Raw genomic sequence first — 13574 nt, 5'->3', positions numbered from 1 at the left:
GAATAAAAACAGGAACCTTGGCTGATCTATCCCTGACTAATGCAAGTGAACTATAGAACTATAGAATCGGTTCAGCGCTGCCTAGGCCCACTCCACTGCCCTACCCCATAACCCCAACTAACCTGCATATCCCTGAACACTAAGGGGCAATTTTATCATTGCCAATTCACCCACCCTGCACATCTTTGGACAGTGAGAGGAAACTGGAGGAGAACATGCAAACTCCAAACAGACAGTCACCCAAGGCCAGAACTGAACCAGGGTCTCTGTCGCTGTGAGGCAGCAGTGCTAACCATTGTGCCACTATGCCGTACTCTGGCTAATGGTAGCATTTCTGATGGTTATCCTCAGCTGAGGTCAGCCAGCTATGGACAGACAGAAGACAGAACCTGGGAATATCCTGCCTCTGAGTTATCAATTGGATAAGCTCCCTCTGGCATCAGTGCAGTTAGCACACAAGCACATTTAAAACCAGATATTGCAGGAATTAGTCACTTGTCTGCGATAGGGATCCTTAATAACAACACGATCGGACACCTTGAAAATTCAGTGCATGAGTTGTTTGTTTCACTATCAAAATGCACAGCAGAGTTTTAGCCCTAAATAAAATAAATAAATAATATATAAAATACACCACATTCATTTGTCTTGTCAGTGGCTTTTCCTGATAATGTGTGCCACCTCATTGTTTTTCTAAATTGTAATTTTCTACTTTTTCCAACTTATATTCCTTTGCTTTTCAACACTATCTGTCTCATTTCCCTATGTTGCTCGAAAAGCTTCAAACAGATCACCTTGAAGTGACCTTTCTTCCAAGTGGACATCAATCATGAGATGGGTATCACACCCCTCATGATCGAGAGCTCACTACCGTCTCTCACCAGCTACATGTCACTCAACCAATTCACGACACACTAGGGTGGGATTTTCAACACTGAATTGCCTCCAAAACAGCGGGACCAGCTGTGGGACAGGAACCTGAATGGCGATGGAGAGCTATTTGCCTTGTTATTTAATGGAGCCACAGCATTAACACCCCATTTCTGGATTCCCCAACCATTTGGGATCACACACTGGATCGGCCAAAAGAAGGGTTCTGATTAAAGGGGCAGCAATCATAAAGACTCAAAGACTAATGGAGTCTGAAGGCTGCAACAACCCTTCGGCGATCCATGATCACTCGCTAATGTGTATGATTATCCACCTAAGAAATTCTGTGTTATTGGTCATGCGCTCTGTGCATCTTGCATGCTATTGAGCCCGATGCTAGAGTCGCATTTTCGACCGCACACTTGGCAGGTGTCTCGGGAGATGGGATCAGTCCTTGGAGTCTGCATCACTGGTATTCCTTTCTCAGGCTCCTTTTCTGGTCCTCCTCTTGCCGTCGGGTGTCCTTAAAGAATTGTGTCCCTTCAATCAGGAGGTTCCTCCAAGTAGATCTCTTCTGAGAAAGGCGTTGACATCTATGTTGCATTTCTTAAGGTAAGCCTTCAGGGTGTCTTTGAAGTGCTCCCTTTGTCCTCCACTTGTTTGGGAGCCTTCCTTGAGCTGGGCAAAGAAGATTTGCTTTGGAAGTTGGGACTCTGTCATCCTAAGCACATGGCCGGCCCAGTGGAGTTGATTTAGGATGTTAATGGCCTCGAGGTTGGTGCTCTTGGCTCCTTTAGGACATTGACATTAATACACCTGTCCTCCCAGCTGATGCAGACATCTCGTCTCAGATAGAATTGAGGGTACCTACCCAGGGCATTGAAGTGGCATTTGTAGGCAGTCCAAGCTTCTGACCCATATAGAAGAGTTGGGAGGATTGGTGGGAGTTCAAGATCATCTTTGATAGGGAGTTGGGGAATTTCCTCAAACATGTCCTCATCTATGGTTGTATCATGGTTTAGGAGTTCTTTAAAGTGTTCTCTTCATCAAAGGCCGATGTTTTCTCTGCCTCTCAAGAGGGTTCCGTTCTTACTCCACACAGGTTTGAGGGCTAGGGTATTGGGTCCATGTATTGCCTTGGTGGCACTGAACAGCCCCAGGTGTCATGCTGGTCAGCGAGGAGTTGCAGCTCCTTAACTTTCTCATTCCACCATTGGTCCTTGATTTCTCTAGTTCTTCTTTGTACCACCACTTGGCTAATTGATGAGCTCTCCTCTTTGCCATGCTGGTTATGTAACTTCTCCAGGCGCGGAGAGCTTTCCTCTTCTTGTCGATGAGGTCTTGGATGGTTTGGTCATTGCTGTTGAACCAGTCTTGGTGTTTCCTGGTCTTGCAGCCGATGGTTTCTTCAGAGCTTGAGATGATGGCTGTATTCAGCTCTTTCCAGTTTGCCTGCACTCCATTAGAATAGACACTTTGGAGACATTGTTGGAAGTTCACTAGCATGCTTGGCTCTTGAAGCCGTTCAACGTGATCATTTTTCTAAACTGTTTATTCATCTTCTGCTGCTTCTGGTGGAGTTTGATGGACATAGAGGAGCAGATGAGCCGGTGGCCAGTCCAGCAGTCACATGCACTTGTCATCGCTTTGGTGATGAGGGCATACTTTTGGTCTCAGGATCGGATGATAAAGAAGTCGTTCATGTCCAGTGCTTTGATAGTGGATGTCTCCAGGACGTTTTGCTGCAACAACCATAGGAATGGTGAAGAGGCATGGGAAAGCTGCCTTCCAGGTTTCTCATTCTTACCTGGAGGTCCTGCTGTGGGGATCTGAGGGGTTGCAGTGAGGTGAACTCTCCCAAGGACAGGAGGAGGACAACCCTCAAACTAAACAGGCGAGAATGGAAATCACTAATAAAGTCAGCAGCGGGAGTATGCTCCCTTCAATCAGGAGATAATGCACCACGAGGATCCAGGATCTCAGGTGGGCATGGGAGACACCTTCAGGTGCTGAACACCACACTCTGATTTTCCCAGTATTCCGTGTAAACTCTCCTTAGGTCAGCACCATGTGCAGCTCCACTTCTTCCTCTCTGCAGACATCTCACATCCCCATTTCAGAAGCCAACACTTGCACTCGCCCTCATCCCATCACTCTACACAAGTGTTGTCCTTTCCTACTAACCACTCTAACCATTGCCAACATTGTTAACTCTCTGCCTTCTTTCTGTATAGGAGAGGACAGTACACAACCTTGAGGAGAGAAGCGAAAGAGAAAGTACTGGAAAATCTCAGCAGGTCTGGCAGCAACTGGAGGGAGAGAAAAGAGCTAACGTTTCGAGTTCAATGACTCTTTGTCTGCTTGTGGAGAGGTCTTCCAGTGAATGGCAGTGTGACCGCCACTGGAAATGCATGCCCACCTGATCCATTAGGAAGGAGGTCTTGTTTAAGGAGGTTGTAGATGTGCACAAAATCCAAGCTTTATGAGATATTGCTCAGACATGTTGAAAGAGCAGATTCTCTGCCTGTGGAATCGGTGTTGCAGATCTGACCTCTTTCAATCTAAATTTTTAAATTTTTTTTTTTTAAATTTAGAGTACCAATTCATTTTTTGCAATTAAGGGGCAATTTAACATGGCCAGTCCACCTAACCTGCACATCTTTGGGTTGTGGGGGCGAAACCCACGCAAACACGGGGAGAATGTGCAAATTCCACACGGACAGTGACCCAGAGCCGGGATTGAACCTGGGACCTCGGCGCCGTGAGGCAGCAATGTTAACCACTGCGCCACCGCGTTGCCCTACCTCTTTCAATCTAGATCTGTGCTCAGCCCTTCCGCCCTGTGGAACAACATGTGGCTGAGTAGAAGGAAGCTGGTGTTGCTCCATGTGTTCATTATCCAAGGTGCAAGATGGAGCTGAATAAGCTGCTCCTAACCTGTGGTGGATGCTGGCTGCAGGGACAAGGACAAGGTGAGTGAAGTGCCAGAGAGTTGAAATGACTTCCAGGAAGTTGGAAATCATCCATCAGTGAGTGAAAACACTTGTTGAAATGGAGTTTTTGAGCAGCATCCTCGCACCTGGCCGATGGCTGCAGCTCTTCAATTTCAATGACCAAAATCTTTGCAGCTTGTCAGCTTCACTGAAGAAGCTCCCCGCATTGTGCACTCAACTGGTTGACTCTGACGAGTTACTGACCGCCAATTGTTAAAGCCAAAATGCAGAGTTAAGCAGACACTTAATTTGCTGTTCACATAATTTAATTACTTGCCCGACAGCTGCTTGGGGGCTAACCGCTAGCCTTCAAACTCACTGAGGTGAGGAGGAATTTCTTCCATATATGAATTAGGAGCAGGAGTAGGTGATTTGGCCCCTCAAACCTCCTCTGCTATTCAAGAACATCATGGCTGATTAGATTGTGGCCCCAACTCTACATTCCGTCTACCCTCAATAATCTTTGATGAATCTTGACAAATTTTTGGAATTCTCTATCCCAAAGGGCTGCGGAGACCGATATTGATAGATTTCTAGAAATTAAAGATATCAAGGGTTATGTGAATAGTGCGGGCAAATGGCATTGAGCTGGAAGATGAGTCATGATCTAGCTGAGTGGAGGAGCAGGCTCAAGGGGACGAATGGCATACTCCTTTTCCTATCTTCCTATGTTCATGAGTGAAATCCAGAGGACAGTAGGATGATATTGGGATACTGACCAGATGTCACTCCCCACCCAAATCCACTTCCACTTACCCGTGACAATCCCCTCCAACATTTTTATACTACTGGGAAAAACAGGAACAGTGGCTGTTCTGACCTGTTTATTTGCCTTTCACATCAATCCGGTAACCTTCACTGCACCAGGAAAGTGATGGGGGAACTTCAGTATGCTTTAGTTGACAGAAGGGAGTTAGCAAAATGTCTACTCTTGAGCTCTGGAGAGCTAATGAAGAGGAAATTGAAAAATGCTCAAAGTCTGAAGGAAATGCAGAAAATACGAGCTGCGTTTGAAATGGAACAACAGGTGTCATTGTCAGGATCTTTGGAGCGCACGCGCAGACTGTTAACCTTTTTTTCAGATGCAGGAGCAACTGACTGGGCATTTTCTTTTTCTATTTCCGGTGAAAGGTGAATACTCCAAAATCCAGTTACTCACCTGTTGTGAACAAGTTCAGCCATCAGTTTCAGGATAGGTGTTGTACACGAAGGCTCGTGGTACCACAGCTCAATGGCACGTTGGAGGATAGAGATGTAGCCTGGATATCTGTGTGAAACGTGTTAAGGTATATTATCTTTTTCTGCTGTGAAGTCTGAAACAAAGTCATTGTTCAAAAAGTAGGCCATTTCCTTATCTTCATTTGCAATGAGATGATTATTACTTTTAAAATTCCATATAAATACAAGTTGTTGTTTTTACTGACTTCTGCTTTTAAAGGACCTACATGACCCTGATTAAGCCTTTTCTTTCCAATATAATTGTGAAACATTTTCATATTTCCCTCAAACATTTCATATTTCCTTCTTGAAGCTATTTTTTTGTTTTCCTTTGTTGTTGACTTTTTAACTCTCCCAGTTGATTGGATCTATATTATTCTTTCTTCTTTTATAGAATCATGGAATTTAGTGCAGAAGGAGGCTATTCGGTGCACCGAGTCTGCACTGGCCCCTGGAAAGAGCACCCTACTTAAGCGGTTGTTGACCTGGCTGTTTAATTTGGTAAGTGGAGCTCTTGCCCCTGAAGGAATCCATTGGTATTTAAGCTAAATTCTGTTTTGAACACCTCTCACTCATCATTTGTAAATTTACCTGAAAGCAGTTTTCATGCATTTGCAATGATTCATCCTGTTAACTTGACCAAAATACAGAATCTTAGTGACTATGGTGTTTCCTTTAAAAGCAAATGAAATGTAATTGAATTTGATCATATAATAATCAGTCTGATGATCCCATCCTATAAGACAATTATCTACAGCTGGTTCATTACTTAATAACATGGAACCTACTGGTCTTAATCTATTTTACTTTATTCCGTCGTGGGGTGTGGGCACATTTGTTGTCCATCCCTCACTGCCCTTGAAGTGAACATTTCAAGGACAGTTGAGACTCAACCACACAGCTGTGGGTCTGGAGTCACATGCGGGTCAGACCAGGTCAGGCCGGCAGATTTCCTAAAGGACATTAGTGAACAAGATGGGTCTTTACCACAATTGACGATAGTTTCATGGTCACCATTAGTGAGACTGACATTATATATTCCAGATTTACTAATTGAATTTAAATTCCATCAGCTGTTCTGGTGGGTTTTGAACCCGTGTCCACAAAGGATTAGCCCATGCCCCTGGATAACTAGTTCAGTGATATTATCATTATGTCACCTGTCATGGGAATGTCACTTTAAGAAATGTTTGTGTGCTCAAGTGGCTGCAGTGATGTCAGAGTGTGGGTGGAGCTGAGCTCTGACTCTGCTTTTTAGTTTTGCTTTGAGGAAAAGCTTGGGTGTGTCTGTGTTTTTGGTTTTGTTTTAGTGTTGGAGCTGAAGTCAGCTAAAGAAGGTGTAATTTCGATCTCTCTGCCATCTAAAGACTATCTCTAGATCATTAGGGGATTTCAAAGTGCTGACTACTCTCAGTAGAGAATTTAAACCTGATGTGCTTCTGTAAAAAGGATTTTTGTCTTATGGATGTTAAAAGGAAAGTTTAAGGATTACTTAAGAGTGTTGTAGTCTTTGGGTGGTGTATTTAAATTGATGGTTGCTAAGCTGTTCACTGTATGTCTTAAAAAGGTTAACTCAGTTCATAGAATAAACATTGTTTTGCTTTAAAAATTACTTTTAAATTTCTGCTGCACCACACCTGTAAAGTGGGCCGTGCGCTCCCCATACCGCAATCTAGTAAAAGTTGTGGGTCAGGTGAACTCCATGATACACTTTGGGGTTCTCTAAACACTAGCCCATAACAAATTAGGGGCTCGAGGGGATAAAAGTCTATCTATTGGATTGGCTTAGTGAACTTAAAGACAGTGAGGGGTGAGCATATTGTGGTTGCTTTTCAGGTGTGGTATTTCAGTTTAAGTAGGGCGTGTGTTGTGGACAATGGCTCTTTCAGAGGCTCAGAGGTTTTTGGGAATGGACACGGTCACACGCAGTACCTTAGGGACAGAGACGAAAAACAGGCTTTTAGAGTTGGCAAATACATTGCAGTTAACATTACCTGATAAAATGTGAAAAGATGAGGTAATTATGGCAGTGGCTAAGCATTTAAAATTGCCTGAGATACAGTTTGACTCATTGGAAATGGCAAAAATTCAGTTACAAATTAAAAAATGGAACATGAGAAAGAATTAAAGCAGCTTGAATATGAAAGAGAGAGAGAGGAAAAAGAAAGAGATAGAGAGGAAAAAGGAAAAAAGAGAGAAGAAAGGAAAACAGAAAGAATAGCTCTAGCAGAACAAAAAGAAAGAGAAAGGGAGATACAGATCAGAGAAAATGATAAAGAGAAAGATTTGAACTTCAGAAAATGACCATGAAACATGACAGTCAGTTAAAATTGGCAACGTAAAGGGGTACGTACAATTGGAGGATAGTGATGAGGACAGTGAGAAAGAGGGTCAGAGTCGAAGGCTTGGTGGGGATCTATTTAAATACGTCAACGCAGTGCCAAGGTTTGATGAGAAAGTGGTAGGAGCCTTTTTCATTTCATTTGAGAAGGTAGCTAAACAAATGAAATGGCCACAGGACATGTGGGTATTACTGATTCAAACAAAGCTGGTAGGTAGGGCTAGTGAAGTGCTTGCATCACTATCGGAGGAGGTACCTGGGACGTATGTGGAGGTGAAAAAATCCATCTTCGGTGCATATGAACTAGTGCCTGAAGCCTACAGACAAAGGTTTAGAAATTTAAGGAAAGAATTTGGTCAAACATACATGGAGTTTGAAAGGATCAAACAGAGTAATTTTGATAGGTGGATAAGGGCTTTGAAAATAGACCAAACGTATGAAGCTCTCAGAGAAATTATACTTTTGGAGGAGTAAATAAATTCAATTCCTGATGTCGTGAGAACTCATGTGGAAGAGCAGAGGGTTAAAACTGCGAGGTTAGCAGCAGAACTGGCAGATGATTATGAATTAGTTCATAAATCAAAGCTTGGTTTCTGACATCAGTTTCAGCCTGTGAGCGATAGAAACTGGGGACATGAGAAATACTCAAGTGGTAGAGGCAAAGGTGATCTGATGGGAGATAATGAGAGTGTACCTCAGATTAAAACAAGAATCCAGGAGGGTGGAAGAGACATGAAAAGTTTAAAATGTTTTCACTGTAATAAACTAGGCCATGTAAAGTCACAGTGTTGGCGGTGGAAGAAAAGCACTGGGAAGGCTGATGTGGTAAAACAGGATAAGACAGTGGGGTTTGTTAAAGTGGTAAATGAAAGCCCAAGTGAAGCAAAGGAGGTGCAAAAGATTGTACAGCCTGATCAAGAGGTGATTGATAAGAAGGTGCCAGATGTCTTTAAAGAATTTACTTGTGTGGGTAAACTTTACTCATGTGTATCAGGAGGAGCAGGAAAAGCAGTCACAATTTTAAGAGATACGGGAGCTAGTCAATCTTTAATGGTAAGAAATGAGGAGTTATGTAGTTTGGGAAGAATGTTGCCAGAAAAGGTGGTAATATGTGGAATTCAGGGTGAGAAGAGTCGAGTTCCATTATATAAGGTAAGGTTGGAAAGTCCAATGAAAAGTGATGAAGTGGTAGTAGGAGCAATAGATAAACTATCTTGTCCAGGAATACAGTTTATCTTGGGTAATGATATAGCTGGATCGCAGGTGGGAGTGATGCCTACTGTGGTTGATAAGCCAGTGGAAAATCAGACAACTGAAGTGTTGAAGGACGAATATCCTGGGATTTTTCCGGATTGTGTGGTAACAAGGTCGCAAAGTCACAGGTTAAAACAAGGGGAGAAATCAAAGAGTGAAGATAAAGTTGAAGTGCAATTATCAGAAACGATTTTTGATCAGATGGTTGAAATAGAACACGAACAGGTGGAGGATGAGGCGGATATTTTTATTTCAGGAAAATTGGCGGAGTTACAACAGAAAGATCTAGAAATAAACCGGATGTCTCAGAAAGCATACACGGAAGAGGAACCTGAGTGAATACCAGAGTGTTATTACTGTAAAAGTGATATCTTGATGAGAAAATGGAGACCTTTACATATGCAGGCGGATGAAAACTGGGCAGAAGTTCATCAAGTGGTATTGGCGGTAGGGTATAGAAAGGATGTGTTGCGAGTTGCACATGTGGTACCAGTGGAAGGTAATTTAAGCTAAAATACAAAAACATTTTTATTGGCCTGGACTACATAAAGATGTAGTTAAATTTTGTCGATCATGTCACACATGTCAAGTGATAGGGAAATCTCAAGCAGTGAAAAAAACAGCACCCTTAATACCCATTCCAGCATTTGAGGAACCTTTTACAAGGGTCCTAATTGATTGCGTAGGACCGCTTCCTAAAATGAAAAGTTGGAATCAAAAATCTTTTGACTACAATGGATGTGTCTACTAGGTTTCCAGAGGCCATTCCAGTGTGCAATATCACAGCTAAAAAGATTGAGGAGTTACTAAATTCTTCACTAGATATGGACTACCCACAGAAATACAATCGGATCAAGGATCAAATTTTACCTCAAAGTTATTTAAAGAAGTCATGGATAGCTTAGGAATAAAACAATTTAAATCAACTGCGTACCATCCAGAATTGCAGGGAGCATTAGAAAGGTGGCATCAGACATGAAAGACAATGTTGAGGGCTTATTGTCAAGATTATCCAGAGGATTGGGATAAAGGAATTCCACTCAAACTGTTTGCAATTAGGGATGCACCTAATGAGTCAACCAAATTCAGTAATTTTGAACTAACATTTGGTCATGAGGTAAGAGGACCACTTAAATTGATTAAGGGAAAATTGGTGAGTGAGAAATCAGAACTTACATTATTGGATTATGTGTCAAATTTTAGGGAACGATTAAATAGAGCAGAGGAATTGGCTAGACACAGCAGTTAAAAGTTGCACAACATGTGATGAAATGGGTAGGGGACAAGAAATCCAAAGTTCGTAGTTTTGCCTGTGGAGATAAAGTTTTAGTGTTGTTACCAGTGGTAGGTGAGCCTTTAGAATCTAGGTTTTGTGGACGTTATCAGATTGAAAGTGAGGTGAATTATGTGGTAAGAACGCCAGATAGAAGGAAAACTCACGGAGTGTGTCATGTGAATAGCTTAAAAGGTACTTTGAAAGGGGAGGAGAGGAAAAGGAGGAGGTTTTAATGATTCTAACTCAAAGTACCAGATCCAGTTGAGTGAATTTGACATACCTCAAATTAAATTTGAAAACGGGGATATTCTTAAAAATTGGGATAAATTGTTGCGTTACCTTCCAGAGGAAAAACGGACTGACCTGAAAGAGTTATTGATATCACATGGGCAAGATGTGGAGATAAGTTGGGAAGCAGTAAAATGGCTAAACATGATGTAGATGTGGGAAATGCTGTTCCAATCAAACAACATCCATATAGTCTTCACCCTTTAAAATTGGCACAGGTTAACAAAGAGATTAAAAGTATGCTTAAAAATGGCATAATTGAAGTGGGTTGCAGCCAATGGAGCTCACCCATAGTGATGGTACCAAAACCGGATGGTACCCAACGGTTGTGTGTGGACTCTAGAAAGGTTAATGCAGTTACAAGAACAGACTCTTATCCTACCCCACGTTTGGAGGATTGCATTGAGAATGTGGGACAATCAGCTTGTATTTCCAAATTGGATTTACTCAAAGGTTACTGGCAGATACCTTTATCTGAAAGGGTGAAGGAGATTTCAGCTTTTGTGACTCCAGATGATATATACCAATTCAAAGTTATGCCATTTAGCATGAAAAATACCAAAGCCACATTTCAATGGTTAACTAACAAAGTCGTTTCAGGATTACCCAATTGTGCGGTATACATCGACGATCTGGTAATTTTCAGCCAGACGTGGAAAGAACATTTAAAACATCTGATGCAGTTATTGATCGACTTCAGGAGGTGGGTTTGGTGATAAACCGAGCCAAAAGTGAATTTGGAAAAGCCCAAGTCACTTTCCTTGACCATACAATCGGACAGGGTCGAATGGTCACACGGGATGTGAAAACAAAAGTTATTGAGGAGTTTCCAATACCCTCGAGGCGAAGGGAAATAATGCGATTTCTTAGCATGAGTCGATTTGATCAAACATTTGTGCAAAGTTGTTGCACCGTGGTTGCTCCACTGATGGACTTGCTGAAGAAACGTCAAAAATTTCAGTGGACAGGAAAGTTTCAACAGGCATTTGACTGCCTGAAAGCTGTGATAACCAATGCTCCTGTGTTGGAGAATTACAAGGGACTCTGTGATCAGATTGAACTAAAATATCTGACTTTAAAGAGACATGCCGAGGCGTAGAGAAATGGATGGATCGTGCAGAGACATTCTTGTTCAAAGAGACTGTCAATCGAGAAGGATTCCAGTTGGAGGAAGAAGAACTAAAATGGACTGTGTTATTATACCTGTTTGCATTTGTTATTTTTTGAAACGAAAAAGTATATTTACTGTCTGCCTTTCTTAAAGGATAGTAAAAAGGTGAAAAATGAAACCATCTTGAAGTTGATGGTTTATTTTTTCTTTTTCTGGGGGGGAGATGTCATGGGAATGTCACTTTAAGAAATGTTCATCTGCTGAAGTGGCTGTAGTGATGTTAGAGTGTGAGTGGAGCTGAGCTCTGGCTCTGCTTTTTAGTTTCGCTTTTGAGGAAAAGCTTGGGTGTGTCTCTGTTTTTTGGTTTTGTTTTAGTGTTGGAGCTGAAGCCAGCCAAAGAAGGTGTAATTTCGATCTCTCTGCCATCTAAAGACTATCTCTAGATCATTTGGTGATTTCAAAGTGCTGACTGCTCTCAGTAGAGAATTTAAACCTGATGTGCTTCTGTAAAAAGGGTTTTTGTCTTATGGATGTTGAATGGAAAGTTTAAAGATTACTTTAAGGAGTTTAAGGAGTGTTGCATTCTTTGGGGGGTGTATTTGAATTGAAGGTTGCGAAGCTGTTCACTGGATGTCTTAAAAAGGTTAACTGAGTTCATAGAATAAACATTGTTTTTCTTTAAATATTACTTTTAAATTTCTACTGCACCACACCTGTAGAGTGGGCCATGTGCTCCCCATACCACAATCTAGTAAAAGTGGGTCAGGTGAACTCCATGATACACTTTGGGGTTCTCTAAACCCTGGCCCATAACACACCATCTCTCTGACTATGTTCATAGACAAGTGATTGGGAAAGCTGCACAGAGTCTGATATGTGACTACACCAAAGTATAGAGGCGGCAGTACATCAAAGTAAAGTGGTGCTCCCTCAAGTCCAAGTGGGGCAGACTATAAAGCAATATTGAGTTCTGCTCTCGTCTGCCAAAACGACTCACCACTCCAGGGTCGCAGAGGAATGCAACGATAACCTTGGTTTCTTGTCCTTCTTAAAACCCTTCCCCTTGACTCCTTCACTCTCAGTGAGGATATCATGGACAATACCAACTTATAATACAAGACATACAAGAAGGTTTAATTAAGGGCAGTTAATCAAAAACTTTTTCAAAGACATGGGTCTGGCTTCTCCGATTTGAATGACACCGGCGTGGGAACAGTGGCGTTTTATGCCAGAAAGAACGGCGCAAAAGCTGCACCGATCCTCCGTCTGGTGGAGGGCTAGGAGCCACCCGGCGTTACCTGCGGATACGGCTGGAGAATTGCCGGGTCCGTGGCCGCGCATTCGCACAGCGGCAGCCTGCAGTGGCCGCGCCATGCAACATAGCGCCTGCTGCACGCGGATCCGGCCTGCCACATACTGTTCCCCAGTAACCCCCCCTCGCCATCCCTGGACCATCCCCCACTAGTGCCCCTAGCCCCCACCAAAGCCCCTTCCGGCTGCAGAACGGCTCCCCCCCCTCCCCCCGACTGTGCAGCGCTGGACTCAGTCTGCAGCCACCATGCCGGATTCACACAAAAAAAAAACATGAGTGACCCACGCTGTCGGGACCTCGGCCTATCGTGGGCGGAGGAGCATTGGGGGAGGGCCTCAGGTGATGTCCTGAGGCCGACTATACAGCGTGCCGCGTACTCTGGAGCATCAGAAAAGCATGCCGCCCCCCCGGTTTCAGCACAAACGGGGATTCTTTGCCTGATCGCCAAACATTATACGAGCGCTGCCGACCGGAGAATCCCGCCCATGGCTTTTAGGGAGCATCTTGAAGGAGGAAAGTGAGCCAGAGAGACCAAGTGGTTTAAGGTTGGAAATTCTACATCTCAGGACCTGGGCAACAGAAGGCAACATCAGGAGAGACAGCAAGGAAACCACACAAAGACAGAAATGCATGGCTACTGCAAGGCCAGGGTGCCTAATTTGATGACCCCCTCCCACCCCCGCCATCATCTGTCAACCCGCCCCTGGGAATTGTAAAATTTCAGCCCTAGGATGAGAATATTAGGATACCTAGGATGAGAGGCCGAGTAAATTGAGTCCGTACTCTGAAGTTCAGAAGAATGCGAGGTGATCTCATTGAAGATCCTGAGGGGACCTGACAGGGCAGACACTGAGAGGCTGTTTCCTTTATTTGTAGAATCTAGAACGTGGAGGCAGAGTCTCAAGATAAGG

The 13574-nt window shown here is 43.2% G+C and overlaps 1 protein-coding gene across 1 annotated transcript in view; it reads right to left on the bottom strand.

Annotated features, from left to right (window-relative positions):
* The window catches only part of LOC140427374 (ran-binding protein 17-like), a 1937807-nt gene that overhangs the window by 765280 nt on the left and 1158953 nt on the right, over positions 1–13574 (bottom strand). The window contains exon 21 of the mRNA XM_072512921.1: positions 5023–5130. Coding sequence (XP_072369022.1) covers positions 5023–5130 — 108 coding nt within the window. The remainder of the gene's footprint in view (positions 1–5022; positions 5131–13574) is intronic.

Source organism: Scyliorhinus torazame, chromosome 7 (assembly GCF_047496885.1).
Source record: "Scyliorhinus torazame isolate Kashiwa2021f chromosome 7, sScyTor2.1, whole genome shotgun sequence".
Classification (NCBI taxonomy): Eukaryota; Metazoa; Chordata; class Chondrichthyes; order Carcharhiniformes; family Scyliorhinidae; genus Scyliorhinus; species Scyliorhinus torazame.
Note: the sequence above shows the minus strand (reverse complement) of the source record. Positions and strands in the feature narration are given on the sequence as shown.